Source organism: Schistocerca americana, chromosome X (assembly GCF_021461395.2).
Source record: "Schistocerca americana isolate TAMUIC-IGC-003095 chromosome X, iqSchAmer2.1, whole genome shotgun sequence".
Classification (NCBI taxonomy): Eukaryota; Metazoa; Arthropoda; class Insecta; order Orthoptera; family Acrididae; genus Schistocerca; species Schistocerca americana.
This window is the reverse complement of record NC_060130.1, coordinates 938,328,353-938,349,131: the sequence shown is the minus strand read 5'-3', so window position 1 is coordinate 938,349,131 and position 20,779 is coordinate 938,328,353. Positions and strand designations below refer to the sequence as shown.

The window sequence follows — 20,779 nt, the reverse complement described above, 5'->3', positions numbered from 1 at the left end:
AGTTTTCTGGGCACAAAAATGTGCAATAAGAGTTATATGTAGTGTGAACTCAAGAACATCCTGCAGAAACCTGTTTAGGGAACTAGGGATACTAACTACTGCTTCCCAATATATTTATTCCTTAGCGAAATTTGTCATTAAAAACACATCACTTTTTCAAACCAACAGCTCAATTCATGGAATCCATACTAGAAATAAGAATAATCTTCACAAGGATTTAAAGTCGGTTACTCTTGTACAAAAAGGTGTGCATTATTCACACATTTTCAATAACTTGCCAGCAGCCATAAAAACTTAACAACCAATGAAATTCAGTTTAAGAGAAGCTTAAAGGATTTATTGGTGGCCAACTCCTCCTACTCCATTGATGAATTTCTCAGTAGAACCAACTCTCTCTCTCTCTCTCTCTCTCTCTCTCTCTCTCTCTCTCTCTCTCTCTCTCTCTCTCTCTCTGTGTGTGTGTGTGTGTGTGTGTGTGTGTGTGTATATATATAATCTAACTTCTGCATCATTTCATTGCAGTAATGTGGTCATTGTAAATAAGTATTGTTTTAGTTCTATTATATGTTTACTACCTTATAAATAGAAAAAAACATTTTTTAATTTTAAATTCAGTGCATTAATGCAATCTTAGTAAATGAGTGTTTGTAAAATGATTATTTCATATAGTGTTCATTAAAAAAATGACTATCATTCCACTTGGGACCTGTGGAAGGTATATTAGCTTATTTGTTTCAGATGTTAATATTTGTCATGTATTATTGTTTTTCTGACATGTTCTACATCCTGGAGGACCTCCTCTCTACGGATCAATTGGAATAAAAGTAAATCTAATGTAATCTAAACAAGTTCAGGCTGAGGAAGGATTGGGGAAGGAAATCGATCACGTCCTTTTCAAAGAAACCATCCCACTTAAAAACTGTTTGGCATTCTTCAACCAGCTAGAGAAACCACCGACAAATGTTTATATGCCCAGCTACTTGCACTTTTCAGTAATAACAGCGTATTCTATTGATTTGCAAATCATCTTGGGGTACATGTAAATACTGACAACCATTTTTAATTCTTATTTCAAGGAATATAATTCAAAAAGAATCTGCATGCTCATCTTTTTAGGTTTCTGTGTGGAATGTCCAATATGCTTCATGGACCACCATGTATGATGAAAGCTAACACACTTAATTTTGATAGCAAGCATAAAAGACAGTTGATGGAACAGAGGCAATCAGGATCTGCAAATAAAAGAAACCAACTAGGACTTGCTGTGTCACTTCACAAATCAGCGACAACTTTATTTTGAAATCTTATATGGAAAATGTTGACTCTCTCACATGTGGAAGACCATTACCAAATGACACTGTTCATCGTTCGATGAGCTGAGATGTATCTTATGAACAAAGAGTTCAGTGTTACATGTACATAACTTTTAGTTTCAACAAGACGATGAGCTGATTCTGTGTGTGTATATGGAAACAAAGCTGATCGAAGTGCAGTGAGTCAGATGGGTCATTTAATATATGACATCTGCAATGGACTACAGAAATAATTATTCTATATATTTTCCTAGGTTAAACTGACTGGGCCACAGTGGGTGCACATTTCCAACTGCTTGCCATTTGTACTACATTTTACAGAAATTCATTTGGTACATTATGAAAATATGCCCCACTGTCAATCATCAACAACATATGACAGTGAAGTTGATATAATCACATATTTCTTCAGCATTTGCAATTATTGCATAATGGTCACAGAAATTTATGTTATCTCACTGCAGCAAATAAGTTTCTGTGAGAGCACATTTCATCTTAAATGGGAGAGCAGTCAGTGGCTAACATCCCATTCACCTCATATTAACATCATTTGAGACGGATGATTATCTCAGATGACAAGGTCAGGGAGGGAAATTTGCTGAAGATTTTCTGCCTGGTCTAAAGCGTTTACGCTACTGCTTAACAAACAACAGTAAAAGGTCCACAACATCCGATCAAAGTGTGCTCAACATTAGTGCACAGAAGGAATGAATAAAATTGGAACACAGCATCAAATTCAGTATGCAATAACAATTTCAATTTGTTTATTAATGCATTTTAACTTTCAATTATATCCACAACTGATGTAATACAAAATCTGCTAGTTCCAAATAATAATGGCATATCAAGCTTTTTAGGAAAAACTTGACAGAACTAAACATACTCTTAATTAATATTCTTTAAGCTCTAAACTGCCAGGCAAACAATTAAGTACGATGTTTTTAACTGAACTGAAAATTGACAGTAATTCACTTTTTGCAGTGAATACAATTGTGATAAACTACAAATAAGACAGGTCAAACAATTAACTCAAAATGAATGTTATTGCATAAGTTCTTGTATCACCACATTAATGTGTCTGAATTGGCATCTCTTTCTATACACGCAGTTCAGTGTAATATAGATTTAAACATCTCAAAATGCTTTTCGTTTTAAAGGCATGAAAGGAGAACTGTTGTCTCCACAAAGATCACAAAACAACACATGATTATCAATTATTGACAGTGCAGTATAAAACAAATGTTCATGAATTTTTTTTCTTCCAAATATTTGGTCCAGTTGAACATCATATATACAGTAAACTTTCTGTATTTTAAACTTAACTGAGCTATACAAAAAAATCGAACACTTCACAGAGGCAATGATGTTATTATTAACACCTACAAACTATGTGATTACATACAGTTATTAACAAATGTCAAGATTTTTAAAATTTAAATAACAAGCTTATTTTTTGCGTAAACGTAGTAATACAAAGATTAATTACATACACGAAGTTTACGAGTCATCTGCAAACGTCTGAATCAGGTACACAAGGAACCATGAATAACACACATACTTCGAAAATTGTGAATTTCACCATTTAATAATGATTGCTACATTCTATGTTGTGTAAAAAATGCAAACGGATGTATCATTCAAATAAATAACAATAAACACAATTAAAACAGATTTGCATTCAAACCCAGTCATCTACATGGTCACAAATGTGCTATACATTCCATGTATCTGAATTAAACTACTGGCAAACTGCGATTTTTCTGGAAACTCGCAATCAATTGTTTCCAGTCACTATTAAGTCTTCACCACACATGGGTTTCACGTATCTCACTAATAATGCTACTTGCATTTTGCAGAGCCTGGAAAAAAAAGAAAGTTTTATTGCAACAAGTATCATTACTGCTAGCATAAGATACTACACAGTTAATCACAGCAGTGAAGTCCCCTTCCTCAGCATCCTCTAATCACGAATTTTGAAGATAAAGTGTTGAGGGAGGAGCTGAGTGGGCAAGGCTTAAACGCACCTGTTCTGTGCGTAAACAGGTTACCTCTGGAATCCAGTGACGTTTGTACAATATGTGATGACATGAGTGGAGAGAAAGAGAATGGGATGTAACTAACCTACGTGTAAAAATCTTAATTCCTTACTGCTGGTATAATTTCCTCCACCCAATGTGTCAGCATCAAATTATTATTCTTTTCCCACTGCTTATGTAAATGCTGTTCCATTTCTCCTTATTTCCATGTGCCAATAGCAACAGTGACATACACAGTTGCTACAGTAACTACACATGTACTAAAAGAAGAAAGATCAGTGTTTAGAGGCCTGACAACAACAATGCCTTTTGAGAGTGGACATAAGCTCAGATAGAACAATGACAGGAAACAAAACTGGCCGTATCTGTTTTAAGGGAACTATGCTGGCATTCACCTTAAGCTAGATGAGAAAATAGGGATTTGAACTCTACTCTTCCCAAATGTGAGTCGAGTGCATTAAGTACTTTGCAACCTAACTCAGCACCTTTCAGTGATTATATAATATGCTAGACGTATTCCTTTTACCTATCCAGACCACTTGCAGGTAGTAAATGGCAAAAACAAATAAGCTCCAAGTTCTTTAACTCTGTCGTCGTCATCATTACATGAGATGTACACTGGATAAATTGTGATTTCTTCAATTTGTTTTGAACTGAAAGCTGTCACAAAATTAATGGTAAAGTCTACAATGCACAATGCCTTTCTCGTATCACACTCAGGTGTCTTTAATGTTTCTGTGATACTCTCACAGCCCCCTCCCCCCCCCCCCCCCCCCCCCAAATTAATAGAATACCCTACACATACAACCTTATGTATGGTAATGGAACAATTTCTTAAACCCCCTCCAACTGATAGCATCAACAAAAAAAATTGTTTACATATTGAACTTTCAAACACTCAATACCCCACAAACTAGCTGTTAGTATGAGCACTGGGTCTGTACAATGATTTGTAGCTAATCTTATACTGCCACATCAATAATGTGTAATAACAGCTATGTAGCAATTCACAATGAATCACTGCAAAATCCTTTAGCACATTGTGACAGAAATAGCCCATTAGTAAGAAATTATTGTTCGAGCTGGGCAACTGAACAACAGGATACACTGAGGTTTGATAAAGGACACTGATTGCTATATTACAACCACTTGAAAACGTGTACTCATCATCATACCATGTGAAATTTATAATTAATCATAACACAAGGTAACAGCAATCATCACCCTGTAGGTAGTAAAACAAAGTGACGAGAACGTGAAAAAACAATATTTTATGAAACTGGATAGTTCATACAATGCCTCCATAAACTGCTGAACTTCAATGACACTATAAATGAAAAGAAGTTTTACTCAATTTAACTGACATGTTTGCGTATATTTGGCATTGACTATATCATACCATGAATTTCACGTACACGATCCAAATTGTTACACAGTTGTAGAGGTTTATTTTTTGTGGGGTTTTAGGGCGCTCAATTACTGAGGTCATTAGCGCCCAGTCACAAATGTAAGTGCACATATAATCTGGTAAAACTCAAGGGGGGGGGGGGGGGGGGAGACACCAGAAAGTTCTGACAAAGATGCAGATAAAATACTTAAAAGAGTTAGGTGTCTTTTGACAAGTCCGTCAAAGCTTATTAAGAAAACAAAGAACACGAGTAGCTGCTCGAGCATCATCAGCTAAAATTTCCAGTAAAGTAGGTGGCAGAGACAGGACAACACGAGATTAATTAAAACGGGGACACGACAATAAAACATGGCGCACTGTCAATGCATGACCACAAGGGCACTGCGGGGCGGGGTCACCGGATAGCAGGTAGCAGTGGCTAAACCGGCAATGCCCAATCCGCAACCTGGGCAAAAGGACCTCCTCTCACCGAGATGGTCAGGAGGAGGTTGTCCAAGCTGTTGGGAACGGTTTTATGGCCCAGAGCTTATTGTCTTGAAGTGACGACCAAGTATCCCAGGATAATGACACAAGCCTCTTACGAACAACCCCACTAATGTCAGACGATGGGACACAAAGGGAGGCTGGCCGAGGCAGGAGGACTGCAGCCTTGGCTGCAGCATCAGCAGCCTCATTCCCAGGCACTCCTACATGGCCTGGCACCCACATAAAGCTAACATGAGAGCCAGCATCTGCAAAGGAATGGAGGGATTGCTGGATCCGTTGCACCAAGGGATGGGCCGGATATGGAGCTCCAAGGCTCTGAAGAGCACTGAGTGAATCAGAGCAGAGAACATACGGAGAATGGCGGTGGCGGCGGACATACTGAAAAAGCTCGGCTGTACAGCTGGAACACTGGTCGAGGAGCCGGCATTTAAAGGTGGCGTCCCCGACGACAAAGGCACAGCCGACACCATAGTCAGTTTTGGAGCCATCAGTGTAAATAAAGGTGTTACTGGCAAGTTGCACACGAAGTTCAACAAACCGTGAGCAATACACTGCATCACACAGTTGTAGAGGTTATATGCTGCAAATCCTTTTTATATATTAAAAACTTTCTGCCTTTGGTGTTATTAGTGAAAAGTACAAGTTGTCTCATGTATCACAACCTCTGCCACATCAAACCATGTTGCACTTTCTCCTTAGACGGTGATTTATCTATTGAGATGAAAATGCATCTTTACATTACATACAACCTGTACAGAAATATTTCATTTAAGAACCAGTGGATTTTCACTCTATATTGATCCCATACCTCAACTACATTTAACACATTACTTAATGATACTTCTGGTAACCCAGTATCCTTCAGCATCACACAGATTCAGTCATTTATTCAAACAATGAGTCGTTCATCCCATCATGAAGGATCAGGGGTGTGTAACGGGTCACGTTTTACATTAATGTGCAGAAGCATCCAATTACAGTTAACAATAATCTACTCACATTAACAATTACACTCTGAAGTAAATCACTGCTTTTCCTCTACACTACTGAACTGCTGTTTTTACCTACTACAATCAAAACCTTTTCCACACTTTTCACGTAACTTTAAAAAATTACAAAACCCCAACTAGCAATGTAATTGCTGCCTACTGACCAATTCCAGACCTTTGCTCTTATGTAAGTTTTATTTTTCTGGAACACATTGCTAGGTCTCTTTTTTATTATAGTTTCTTTCAATATCTTTTGGTGAATTTATCCCTCTAATTCGTAAACAGCTTTTACACTTTTGCTGTGTACATAAAAAATTTAACAGAAGTTCGAAGGTGGTTACAAGACACGGACATATGTTACATACGTATACATGACACCAAAGTGTAGACAAGACATAAATCTAATGACAGATCATGAAATTAGTTACATTGTGCACTACACTTCTGTACGACATAATACATAGTTGCATGTGTAGTTAAATTTAAGATGTACTGTCAGGTCCTAACCTAGCCACCACTCCGAAATCACTACATATTCAAGAAGAGGCAGGGGGAGGGTGGGCAATGGAGAGGGAAGGAGAGGGGGAGGGGGAGATGGAGGCAGAGGCGTGAGGGGGAAGGGGAGAGGGAGGCAGGGGCGTGAGGGGGAAGGGGAGAGGGAGGCAGGGGCGTGAGGGGGAAGGGGAGAGGGAGGCAGGGGCGTGAGGGGGAAGGGGAGAGGGAGGCAGGGGTGTGAGGGGGAGGGGGAGATGGAGTCAGAGGCCTGATGGGAGGGGGATATGGAGGGCAGCTGGAGGCGCGAGGGCGAGCCGGAGGTGCGAGGGCGAGCCGCGAGGGGGAGGGGGAGGCAGAGCCGGGAGGGGGAGGGGGAGGCGCGAGGGGGAGGGGCGAGGCAGAGGCGCGAGGGGGAGGGGCGAGGCAGAGGCGCGAGGGGGAGGGGCGAGGGGGAGGCGCGAGGGGGAGGGGCGAGGCAGAGGCGCGAGGGGGAGGGGCGAGGGGGAGGCGCGAGGGGGAGGGGCGAGGGGGAGGCGCGAGGGGGAGGCGCGAGGGGGAGGCGCGAGGGGGAGGCGCGAGGGGGAGGCGCGAGGGGGAGGCGCGAGGGGGAGGCGCGAGGGGGAGGCGCGAGGGGGAGGCGCGAGGGGGAGGCGCGAGGGGGAGGGGCGAGGGGGAGGCGCGAGGGGGAGGGGCGAGGGGGAGGGGCGAGGGGGAGGGGCGAGGGGGGAGGCGCGAGGGGGAGGCGCGAGGGGGAGGGGCGAGGGGGAGGCGCGAGGGGGAGGGGCGAGGGGGAGGCGCGAGGGGGAGGGGGAGGCGCGAGGGGGAGGCGCGAGGGGGAGGGGGAGGCGCGAGGGGGAGGGGGAGGCAGAGGCGCGGCGGGGAGGGGGAGGCAGAGGCGCGGCGGGGAGGGGGAGGCAGAGGCGCGGCGGGGAGGGGGAGGCAGAGGCGCGGCGGGGAGGGGGAGGCAGAGGCGCGGCGGGGAGGGGGAGGCAGAGGCGCGGCGGGGAGGGGGAGGCAGAGGCGCGGCGGGGAGGGGGAGGCAGAGGCGCGGCGGGGAGGGGGAGGCAGAGGCGCGGCGGGGAGGGGGAGGCAGAGGCGCGGCGGGGAGGGGGAGGCAGAGGCGCGGCGGGGAGGGGGAGGCAGAGGCGCGGCGGGGAGGGGGAGGCAGAGGCGCGGCGGGGAGGGGGAGGCAGAGGCGCGGCGGGGAGGGGGAGGCAGAGGCGCGGCGGGGAGGGGGAGGCAGAGGCGCGGCGGGGAGGGGGAGGCAGAGGCGCGGCGGGGAGGGGGAGGCAGAGGCGCGGCGGGGAGGGGGAGGCAGAGGCGCGGCGGGGAGGGGGAGGCAGAGGCGCGGCGGGGAGGGGGAGGCAGAGGCGCGGCAGGGAGGGGGAGGCAGAGGCGCGGCGGGGAGGGGGAGGCAGAGGCGCGGCGGGGAGGGGGAGGCAGAGGCGCGGCGGGGAGGGGGAGGCAGAGGCGCGGCGGGGAGGGGGAGGCAGAGGCGCGGCGGGGAGGGGGAGGCAGAGGCGCGGCGGGGAGGGGGAGGCAGAGGCGCGGCGGGGAGGGGGGGGCAGAGGCGCGGCGGGGAGGGGGGGGCAGAGGCGTGGCGGGGAGGCAGAGGCGTGGCGGGGAGGCAGAGGCGTGGCGGGGGGGCAGAGGTGTGGCGGGGGGGCAGAGGCGTGATTGGGAGATACTGCAATAGACCACTTGAGGATGTTTCCCTGCAAATCAAAATTTATGTATTTTTTTATGAAATAATGTGCCAATAATTCCCATGCAGTTCCTACATTTTTCACAAGAGTTGCCACATCTGTGACAGTTTGGGACAATATTTTGTATAATTCAGAAGAGACACTGCCATTGTTCATCTTTATTGCTGCCAACTTCCCACCACTCTGACTAATACTGAAGTTTGGCTCAATCTGACATTTTGTTCAATATTGTAACTAAGGACAATGCTACACACAATATAGCAGTCGTTAGGAGACCAAGCACTGGAGGTACTTCCAACTTTTAATGAACTTAATCACTTCATAACTATGGAGTCCAAGGCTCAAAGGAAGTTAACTGTGTAATGTTTGTAAACACTACTAGAAATCCAATGTCTTGCCAGTGACATTTTAGTAATTACACCATTTTTTGTTTATCTCCATGAACATCATTTCATTAAGTGTAAATAGCAATAAATTTATAATCATAATGCCACAAAAGTGGGTGAAAATTAATGACTAGAACATTGAAAATTTTAAGGGACTGAACAAAAAATGTTGTAAAAGTTGGGAAAAATGTCAGTTTTGGGATAGTGAAAGTGGGGTTACACTGTACTGCATATAAAGCATTTAAGTGACTTCAATCATTTCAGAGAACACTTTCAAGTCTCTATATAAAGACTGGTTATAATGAAACTTATGCTACTTGAGAGCACCCTCAAGACAAACGAGTGATCATACGAGAATGAAACTTTGTGGCAAAATTTGTAAGGACATGCGGAAGAGAAATAATGAATAAACCATTGAAAGAAACCTATTTTAATTTCTACATGTGAAATTAACACTTGTCAACTATGTAAAATGTTTATGTCTCATGTTACAAATGTTGCTCAACGTGATGACCATCTGTATTCACAACAGCCTGGAACTACAATAGAGACTGCTCTATCTGTGCCCAAAACAATGGTAGACTATGCAACGTTCAGCCGTCAAGACACAGCTTGTGCACTGCTCAAAGACTGGAAATTACATATAGCATTCTCGGCCAAGGCAACAGTAACTTCTTCAATAATTTGTGATACGATTGGCTGTCAGCCTAAAGGAGAAATTCCCTAATCGCTAGTTAATTCGAACTTCCAAATTAAGTTCCACAACCCCACTGCTGAAAAAGGACCTCTCCATGTTTCTTTAATGATCAATATTCGCTACCAGCAGTAGCACTATTATTATTGTTCTGAGATTTACGAGTAAAGTCCTGCTCACTCTTTCCAGACCCCATGTTGACTGTCTGCAACTGTAATGCAGACTGATTTTTGTGTTTTAACCCTATGTTGCCATACCAGTATTGGCACCTAACAACAAGTCATGACACACACTACTAACAACACAAATTCTGCAGTGGACAGTCTGAACATCATTCCTATAAAGTTGAGTACACAGTTTTCCTTCTACACTGGCTCAAGAAGCGAAAGTTTAATTATAAGGACTCTGTCAATTTCAGAGTTAATCGTAAGGTCACTCTTTCTTGTTTTATACAACTGAGGTTTAAACTGTTGGCTGTGAACCAATTATCAGTGTGTTCCATTAAGCTCTAGGCTATGCCTGATGTGAATGTGTGAATCCTTTCAGAAGTCTCCTCATGTGTCAATACACATTCCAGTTTTTGAAGAGTCCTCCATGTCCCTAGTAGATCATTTACACAGGTCAAAAACAGGAGTGGGCCAGCACTGAATCTTGTAGGACTCCATATTTAATGTTTCTCCACTGTGAGTTTTGATTTATACCTGTGGCATAATTTGTTAACATGACCGTTTTCTGACAAGATTTGACTACCCATGCAACACTGGTGCCATTAATGCAATTACATATTCATTTCCAAAACAGAATCTTATGATCCACGCAACTGAAGCCCTTAGCAAGTTCACAGAAAGTACCAACACTGTAATTTTTCTTGTTTAGTACTATCGAACTAGGTTGGTGAGTTCATATATTGCTTTCTTTGTAGAGAATCCTTTATAAAAGCAAACCGTGCAGTTGCTAAAATTTTACTCTTAGGTAGGAGGTTCAATATTCTGTTGTAAGACATGTTTTCAAACATTTTTATGAATACACAGAGGAGGAAGCAGAATCCATAACTAAAGGTCATTTGCTTATCTCTACTTTTATAAATGGGAATTACTACTGCACATATCAGTCTTTCAAGAGATACCACTTGACTTATATTGACTGAATGAAAGAGGTAAATCTAGCAGGGCCATTATCAAATTCGACAGATGGTTTCAACACTTTGGTGAAATACCATCCCCTAGCAACAAGAGTTGCTGCTTTTCAGTAACCTAAGGAATTTTGAGATCTATTTAATAGTTGACTTGGCAAAACTTTGATTTGCTGGTGGAGTATACAATGCTTGTCTAAGTACATCTAAAACCTCCACTTCCAATGGCCCATTTTTTCTCCGATTTACGAAGTACTGATCGAATCTAGTGGCCAATGAACTAAATTTATCATCTGTTCACTGCTACTGCCATCAATGATTGGATATAGTTTTCCTTACTGAGTTAATTAGTATCATGCCTACAAATGTTCCCAACTGCCTTCTCTTTGTTCTTGGGTTTTATTTTTATGCATAATGCATGGTTTATGTCTTCTGATGACACGGTGAGGAATTTGACAAGACTGCTTGTAGTGCAGTGTGCCCATTCCTCGAACAGTATATTTTGGTTTCCAATTTTCTGTGGTTCACCTAGTCATTCTCTGAACAATTGGACTTATTTTTCTATCCATCCGAAAAAATTAGACTAATATATCAAACAATGTAAAGTTCAGGATAGAACAACAACAGTACTATGAAAGGACAGATTGCTACTCACTGTATAGAGGACACACTGAGTCACAGACAGGCCCAATGGAAAAGACTGCTACACATTTTAGCTTTCAACAAATGGCCTTCTTCCAGAGTCTGACCACAGCTGCCAGAGACAGAGGTCATGTATGTAGCAGTCTTTTCATTGTGCCTGTCTGTCACTCTTTGTCTGCTCTACAGGGTTTGTAGTAATCTGAAGAATAATATATCACTTAAATTTTGTTTTTACTTGAAGAAACCTATGGCATCTCTTGTACAGTGTCAAGAGGCACAAGCTATAAAGGTAACCATTATACAGATAGACAGAAATTTAGACAATCACCATCACAAAGTACATAACCACCACAAAGTACATACTTTTAACATATCGGCTGCATCTTTTCTACGCTGTGCGACATGTTCCGCTTCACTCAACAGCTCCTCAGCCTGTGCCGATTTGTAAAGATGTGCAACCAGCTCAGACTGGAGGTTATCTTTCACATAATTTACAAGAAAATGCATTACAGCCTTTGGTACAGTATCCTGAATTGATTTACGTACTATATAGAAATATACTTTTATGAGGCGTTCTGAAACAAAACAAGAAGTCAGACATCGGAAAACGCATAATTAAGAATAAGAATGACTTAAAAGCCTGAATTATACACCAACCTATTACATCACAATCCCTTTTCTCTTTTTCTGAAAGTTTCCTGTTCGTCTGTACAGGAACTTCAGGTAGCAAATTTACTGGCTTTTGAGGCGAAAGCACACCTTTTGCTTCAAAAACATGGTTTGGTACAGCAGAAGAATTAAGTTCTATAGATTTATCTCTAATACTTTGGTTTTCTTTATTGTCCATTCGACCAGCAGGAAACAAGTTTGATAGCCACCCGCTGGCATCAGCATTTGACTTGGCACCAAAGGAGTTCTGCAAAACACACGAATCTTTAGCTGTACCACAATATACACGTATCTATTTACAACTAAATTAATGAAAGTACTATATTACCTTGGCCCCTTCCAGTTCTACTGGTGTGTAAGGAAAATTATTTTCAGGATATTTTAGATTTGTAGGCTTTGGTGTTGGTGTATCTTCTTCAGCTGGTGGCGTTGAGAACAAGCATGACGCAAGTGCTGCATCTTTATTAAAATCTGGGTGCCTCGTATTAATATACGCAAGTTCAATTGCTACCAGGTTTTCTACCTGAAAAAAGACAAGTCGCATCTAAATAAAAAAATTAAACTAAGAAAACTGTATACTGAGTTGGTTATCATATACAAAGAGCACTGGGTCTGTCACATGAGCTAGCTGACAAATTCACTTCACAAAATGTTACAAATTTGCAGGCATCACATGAAATACTACATTCACAGAATTCATCCTGTTTGTAAAAGGATGAAATAAAGTGTCTGACTTGCAAGTGTAACATATTTCTCTTTTCATTAAGATGGGATTTTCAGGTGGCTAGCAATGTGTAAGACCTTTTTTTCCCATTTGTCACAAAAGTTTATTTAATTTTCTCTCTTACATTTTGGGATACTATTCATTATTCTGCCTTGCTCATCATCACAATGCCCTACCACCAGTTTGGTTATGTCTTACAGCTTTGAGGGTCATTCCATATCAAATCACCCAATAAAAAATAAATTTTACACCCACCTCCTTAGATTTTCATGAAATTTGGCTCAAATGGTTCTAATACCATCCTGACAACACCTGCAATTTTTTTTTTGCTGTATCTTTTATATTTTTTTTTTAATAAATTTTTAAAGTTTTTATGTTTTGCGTTTTCCGAACCTTCGGAAATGGTAAATTTAATTTGTATTCAAAACTTTAAAATTGCTAATCTTAGAAACTCTTTTAGATATATATATATTTTAAACAGATGTTTTGTTTTATAAGAATTGCAATATCTAGAGTCTCAGACCTGATAGAATGCTCAAATTTGTTTTAATTTACTCTTAAACATATAGGCTACATGATAAAAGAAAAATAATGATGGATTTTTTACATGTTTATTAATTATAGTAGATTACATTAGAATTATGTACAAAGATAGTGTACTTACGACACTTATGTATAACCCAACTGACTGCTTGAAACATTGAATTTTTTGAGTAATTTTGTCTTTTTAATAAACATTAATGCTGATTCAAACTGTTTTTCCACTTCATCCAAGAGCTTTCAGTTCTTTTGATACAGTCTTTTTTGAAGTAATACGTTCTTCCAGTGCCGCTTGACTGAGGTGCGTCTACTACACAGACACTGTGCTCCAAAGGCATTATGCGATAATTTTCTCTTTCAGGCCAATAAAATGATGCAGCTGGTCCTGAAGGATGTAGAAATAGAATTTCTGCATCTTCTTCATCATTGAATATTGTTTTTACCAGTCCAAAATACCAGTTACCATCATAATTTGCAGCCACATAGCTATTTATGGATGGTCCAGCACGAACCCAATCAGAAGAAGAATCCCAATCAGAAGAGAATGGAAAGAAAAGACTAAGGAGGGTTTTACACTATTTGTAGTCCTTCTAATTTCAAGGTTGATTGTTGGAAGTGGTTTGAAGTTATGAAAACTTCTTGTTCCAGGAATGGTTCGAGTTGCTGAAAAACGTTTTTCTAGTTTTAACAGTAGCAAATCAGCTTCTTTGTCAATAAAGTAAAAATGGATGTTTTCAATATTTTTTTCACAAAACTTGTACACATCGATTGCTGTCATCATCTGTTCTTCGTCTGAAAGCTGTAGACTGGCTTTCCTTAAAATTCTTTTAATAGTTCCTCCTAGGCCATCACAAATTGACTTCCCATGACTTGTTGCAAAAAAAGAGTGTTGGGCCTTCAAATTAAAGTCTCTCAAGTGTTCAGTCATATTTTTAAAACTGTTTCTATTTTTGTACTGCCCAGCACAACTATCTGTAAAGTACTGAACTGAGTCAATTGCAGTATGATGTAATGACAGCCACATTGTAATTTCTTTTTGTACAAAGTTAACAAAACCAGTGTCATGTTCTTGATCATCACTAATAAAACAGTGGTTGGAAACAAAAACATTGTTTTCCTCATTTCTTAGAAAAACTCCAACTGGGTGTAGAGTACAACCACCTCTATTCCAGTGGTAACTTTGGATCTCATATTGTATAACAAAGGAATAATTTTCACTGAAATCCATCACAATAATTGCTGTTTTGGGTGGTGGGTCTTCTTTAAATCTTGAAAAGGCTGCTGACTGGGATTTTGCTATAAACGAGTGTGGCGTGAACTTTTCCAATGACCTAACCAATAAAGAAATGTAGTCTTCAACACTGATAGACTGTTTGATCATTTCTGCTCTGTCTGTGTTAACCCACTGACTGATTACAATTTCTTCTTCTAAATCATAATCGTCACTTAGTTTTTCAGTTAAGTACTCAGTTAGTGCAGTATTTGCAGGACAGCTTTCGCAATGATGTAGCATGCAGTTTTGGTTTTCCGTGTTGCACACAAGCATCTTAATTAGATCTTTATAAGATTCTTCAATTTTCACAGCATCCAGTAATAGTTTAACATTCTGGCGGATACTGCATACACATACAGTGTGTGTGCCTGCAGCACCAGCAAGGATACACCATTTAGGTCTCAAGAAACAAAATTTTGAAAATCCTACTTCTACCTCAGGATTCTCCCGTTTGAAAGAATAATAGAGTTCTCTCAAGTTACACAAAATGAGTCTTTTTTGCATGTAAACATTTTTTTGTTTTTTGAACACTTACTTTGTCTTTTATTCCAGGTAGCACTCTGGAACTTTCATCCTCTTCATAAAAATCTGTTACAAGTCTTACTGTCTTTTCAGAAAGAGTTTTACCTTTTTTTGGACCAGGAGTTTCCAAAATACCCTTTGCAGATTTTAGCTTTCTAGCTTGTCGCACCATGTACTCACTTACATTAAATTCTTTTATCACTTTATTTCGACTCCAAGAATCTGGGGCCAAGGTCAGAATCTGGATTTTTCTGGACCTCCCAACAGATGAAACTTCTCTATCATAAGAGACATCATTACATCAAAATCCTTTGCTTTCTCAACCACACTTTTATCTTCTTCGTCATCATCAGAACTTGGTACATCACATTTTAATGCTTTTGAAACCGCCTTTTTTGCAGTCTTTTCAATACTGCTAACCTTCCTTTTAAAATAAGACCCTTTACTTTGTTCTGACAAGCCATGAAGCTTTATCAGTGTTAAACCTAAATTATCAAGAGCAATGTTTGTTTGTACAAGGGATTCATTTCTGAATTCCAATGATTCTAATTCAACCATGACTTCATCATCTGTTTCACTTTCATTGACTTCAACTCTTAATTTTTCCTCACAAAAGTTACTGCATGTTGAGCAAAGCCTTTGTCCAGGTTTTATGCTAATATTTTTTGTCAGAAATTGTTTAGAAAGATCCAAGCCTACACTTCTCAATGATTTTTTGATGGGCTTTTTGTGTCTTTTTAGTGGGTCTGCACATGTTGTTTGATACTTTTCACAAACAATTAAAAAGTAGTAGCTGTGGTGTGAACATATATTCTTAAATTCACACAGATTAATTCCAGATCGTAAGTGGATCAAATCTTTTTCTTCCTCACTCAATTCAGATACCAGCTGTAACTTTTTTGAAGGTGTGTAGGTTGTTTGGAAACAGTCAGATTTTTTAAACAACCCTACGCTACAAGTTTGAATATCTGACATACTGATTTCACTTTTGGTCTGATTACTGTTCTGGTTACTTTTATAGGATATTGGAAAAGAATCTCTGTAAACTAAGTAACAGTACTTACTGAAAGTTCGAATAAACTTAATAAAATACTATGCAAGCACTATTTAACACTGTAATAATTTTTTACTTCAAAACACAGGAGTAACAAAACAAAATCCAAGCATACATTCTTACTCCAAGAAGACAAAAACTTATTTTCGGTGTCTAAGTCACTTGGTACTTCTTATTTTTAAAATATAATTAATATTATTTTAAAAATTAGGTAACTATTAAACAGGTTAAAAAGCCAACATAATCTTTCTTTTATCTAATAGCCTATACAATTAAGAGTATTTTAAAACATATTTGAGCTTTCTATCAGGTCTGAGACTCTAGATATTGCAGTTTTTGTAAAACTGAACATCCATTAGCTAAAAAAAAAAAAATAAAAAAAAATAAATAAATAAATAAAAAATAAAATAAAATAAAAAAACTAGTAAATTTTTTTCATTTGAAAGATTTTAATATATCTTTATGGTAATTTTTTTTAACATTTAGATATAATACACAAACTTATTCCAAAATTTCATACTGATATCTTTAGTATTCTTTAATATACAAATTTTTTTAGTTGTGAGGACATGTTTAAGTTACGATTTCCGACAGCTGAAACAACGCCAAATCTAAAAACTTTAAAAATTTATAAAAAAAACTATAAGAGATAGAGCAAAAAAATTTTACTAGTGCTTTCATGATGATAAAAGAAGTAATTGTACCAAGTTTCATCAAAATCTGACATGGTTGGTGTCAAGGCCTGGGTGACTTGACATGGAATGACCCTCGAAAGTTTCATACAAACATAACATTCTCATATCTCACTGAGCCGCACTGCAATCTAGAGTAAATTACAGGGTGAAAATCATATAAGTATATGAAATAAAATCATCGTAACTTATGAACAGTTTGCATTAGGACGTTCAAACTGCACAGTTGGCCACGAGGTATGATGGGAATTCATATGTGCATGTATGGTTTAGTTTAGCGAGAAAGCCCACTTTCATCTGGATAGGTTCGTCAGTAAGCAAAATTGGCATGTTTGGGGGACTGAGAGTCTGCATTTCGTGATTGAGAAGTCTCTTCATCTTCAACTGGTGACTGTGGGGCGTACAACGTCCAGTCACCGAATAATCGGTGTGATATCCCTTGATGGCACAATAACTACTGAACGGTACATGAAGGTTTCGGAAGATGATTTCATCCCCATTATCCAAAGTGAAACTGATTTCAAGAAGATGTGGTTCATCCATGACAGAGCTAGACCACATCAAAGCAGGAGAGTATTTGATATCACTGAGGAGCACTTCGGGGATCGCATTCTGGTCTGGGGTACCCAGAGGCCACTGGCACGGGCCTCAATTGGCCATCATATTCTCCAAATCTGAATACATGCGACTCCTTTTTGTTGGGCTACATTAAAGACAAGGTATACCATTGCTGAGCTGAAAACAGCCATTCGGGAGGTCATCGACAGCATCGATGTTCCAACACTTCAGCAGGTCATGCAGAATTTCGATATTTGCCTGCGCCAAATCATCGCCAATGATGGCAGGCATATCTAACATGTCATAACCTAAATCCGAATACCTGTAGTGATGTTTACATGTTGAATGAAGTGTGCGCATGCTGTAGCTTGTAACTAATTTACGTTTCTTTTCATATAGTTCAGTAATTGTCACCCTTCACTTCTGTCACATGGAATAGCCCTTTAGTTGTACAAAACGTCTGAACATGCTGACTGAAAAAATATTGTAATTCAACATGTTTCTCTTTTTCTATATACATTTTGCAGACTTTAAGAGATTCAGTTAAAAATTCTACACTTTCATGATTTAAATGCATATTAAAAGTACTGTCGGTGTATCTTATCCTCTGTAAGGATTTGTGTATGTTATAGTTTATGAGAATTTTCAGTTTTAGGAATATTATGCACTGGTTCATCCTTACAAAATCAACAATTGTGACCTATACCTGTGTATTCTACAAACATTTCAGAGATTAATTCTGTATGTTCCTTACCACAGGAACTCAAGATATGGAAACTTTCAAACATATCCTCAATCACTTCACTCGCCATTAGCATAGCACCCCCCACCCCCTATTCCTCTTCTTTGGTGTTTTTATATTTTTTTAATCGTTTACTCATTTCACTTTCGTTCTCTCAGCATTCTTTCTGTTAGTTATTTTATTCTTTCACACAATCCAGGATGGAACAACAACAATATTCTGAAAAGCACAGATTGCTACTCAGCATACAGAAGAGACACTGAGTTGCAGACAGGCACAATGAAAAGTTTGCTATACATTTTGCTTTCGGCCAAAAGGTCCTCTTCTATATAGCAATTGCCTGCAGGGGGAGTGGCTGTTAAAACTAAGTTCTTGAAAGCAGCACTTTGTATTTTTTATCTACCGGTTTTGATCTTCAAATGAGCAAGATCATTATCAGAATATACACCGTAAAAAGATACAAATCAAGATAATACAGAAAACTTGCACTGGTGTTATGTAAAATACGAGGGCAGTTCAATAAGTAATGCAACACATTTTTTTTCTGAAACAGGGGTTGTTTTATTCAGCATTGAAATACACCAGGTTATTCCCCAATCTTCTAGCTACACAACACTATTTTTCAACGTAATCTCCATTCAATGCTACGGCCTTACGCAACCTTGAAATGAGGGCCTGTATGCCTGCACGGTACCATTCCACTGGTCGATGTCGGAGCCAACGTCGTACTGCATCAATAACTTCTTCATCATCCGCGTAGTGCCTCCCACGGATTGCGTCCTTCATTGGGCCAAACATATGGAAATCCGACGGTGCGAGATCGGAGCTATAGGGTGCATGTGGAAGAACAGTCCACTGAAGTTTTGTGAGCTCCTCTCGGGTGCGAAGACTTGTGTGAGGTCTTGCTTTGTCATGAAGAAGGAGAAGTTCGTTCAGATTTTTGTGCCTACGAACACACTGAAGTCGTTTCTTCAATTTCTGAAGAGTAGCACAATACACTTCAGAGTTGATCGTTTGACCATGGGGAAGGACATCGAACAGAATAACCCCTTCAGCGTCCCAGAAGACTGTAACCATGACTTTACCGGCTGAGGGTAGGGCTTTAAACATTTTCTTTGTAGGGGAGTGGGTGTATGCCACTCCATTGATTGCCGTTTTGTTTCAGGTTCGAAGTGATGAACCCATGTTTCATCGCCTGTAACAATCTTTGACAACAAATTGTCACCCTCAGCCACATGACGAGCAAGCAATTCCGCACAGATGGTTCTCCTTTGCTCTTTATGGTGTTCGGTTAGACAACGAGGGACCCAGCGGGAACAAACCCTTGAATATCCCAACTGGTGAACAATTGTGACAGCACTACCAACAGAGATGTCAAGTTGAGCACTGAGTTGTTTGATGGTGATCCGTCGATCATCTCGAACGAGCATGTTCACACGCTCCGCCATTGCAGGAGTCACAGCTGTGCACGGCCGGCCCGCACGCGGGAGATCAGACAGTCTTGCTTGACCTTGCGGCGATGATGACACACGCTTTACCCAATGACTCACCGTGCTTTTTTCCACTGCCAGATCACCGTAGACATTCTGCAAGCGCCTATGAATATCTGAGATGCACTGGTTTTCCGCCAAAAGAAACTCGATCACTGCCCGTTGTGTGCAATGCACATCCATTACAGACGCCATTTTAACAGCTCCGTACAGCGCTGCCACCTGTCGGAAGTCAATGAAACTATACGAGACGAAGCGGGAATGTTTGAAAATATTCCACAAGAAATTTCCGGTTTTTTCAACCAAAATTGGCCGAGAAAAAAAATGTGTTGCATTACTTATTGAACTGCCCTCGTACATTTTTCCAGCTGGTTACTTATGTTGAAACTTGGCTGACAGCATTAATGATTGCATTTAAAGTACGCTGATAGCTATAAATATTTAACTGGCTTTACTGTAGTTTTAAGCTTATGTTTAAAGTACACTTACGGTATACTTACAGATGTCAGACGTCTATATGCAAGCCCATAAAAAGAGGAGACTAAAAAGTAAATTTCGTTTTCTGTAGTTGTAAATTATCTTTGGATACACTATACCATGGACGTTACAAGTACTGTTGTACAGTCAATTTCATCTTTGGCTCTGTCATTTTTTTTTTTTTTTTTTTTTGTGGTTTTAGGGCGCACAACTACAATGGTCATTAGCGCCCAGACTAAGTTAGGAATGCACCGCGAGGCACAAGGTTAAAACAGCAACTAAAAGGGACAATACTATAAAAGACATAGACAGGCAGAGGATTTAAAAAAAAAAAAAAAAAAAAAAAAAAAAAGCATGATCAAATGTCCTTAGACAGGTTTGTCAAGTTGATAAAACGAAGAATGCGAGCAGCTGCTCCTGGGTCATCCGCTAAAATGGCATCCAAGAGTACATGGCAGGCCAAGATCAAGACGCAGTGTATTAAAATCCGGACAGGACATAAAAATGTGGCGAACCGTCAGCAATTGCCCACATGGGCAGAACGGCGCCGGCGCAGCCGTCAGCAGATGGCGATGGCTGAACCGGCAGTGTCCAATTCATAACCGGGCCAAAACGACCTCCTCCCGCCGCGAAGGGCGTGAGGACGACGTCCAAGCCGCGGAAGAGGTTTCAAGGCCCGAAGCTTGTTGTACGTAAACGCAGCCCAATCGGCATGCCACAGCGATAAAATGTGCCAACAAATGACCCTGCT

General features: G+C 40.6%; 1 protein-coding gene across 5 annotated transcripts in view; it reads right to left on the bottom strand.

Annotated features, from left to right (window-relative positions):
- Positions 1-1,256: 1,256 nt before the first annotated feature.
- Positions 1,257-20,779, bottom strand: part of LOC124555317 (dynamin-1-like protein) — a 106,015-nt gene continuing 86,492 nt past the window's right edge. For all 5 annotated transcript variants that reach the window (XM_047129195.1, XM_047129194.1, XM_047129193.1 and 2 more), the window contains exons 11-14: positions 12,285-12,479; positions 11,945-12,203; positions 11,651-11,862; positions 1,257-3,172 (exon numbers count right to left, since the gene is read on the bottom strand). In XM_047129195.1, coding sequence (XP_046985151.1) covers positions 3,116-3,172; positions 11,651-11,862; positions 11,945-12,203; positions 12,285-12,479 — 723 coding nt within the window. In that variant the 3' untranslated portion in view covers positions 1,257-3,115. The remainder of the gene's footprint in view (positions 3,173-11,650; positions 11,863-11,944; positions 12,204-12,284; positions 12,480-20,779) is intronic.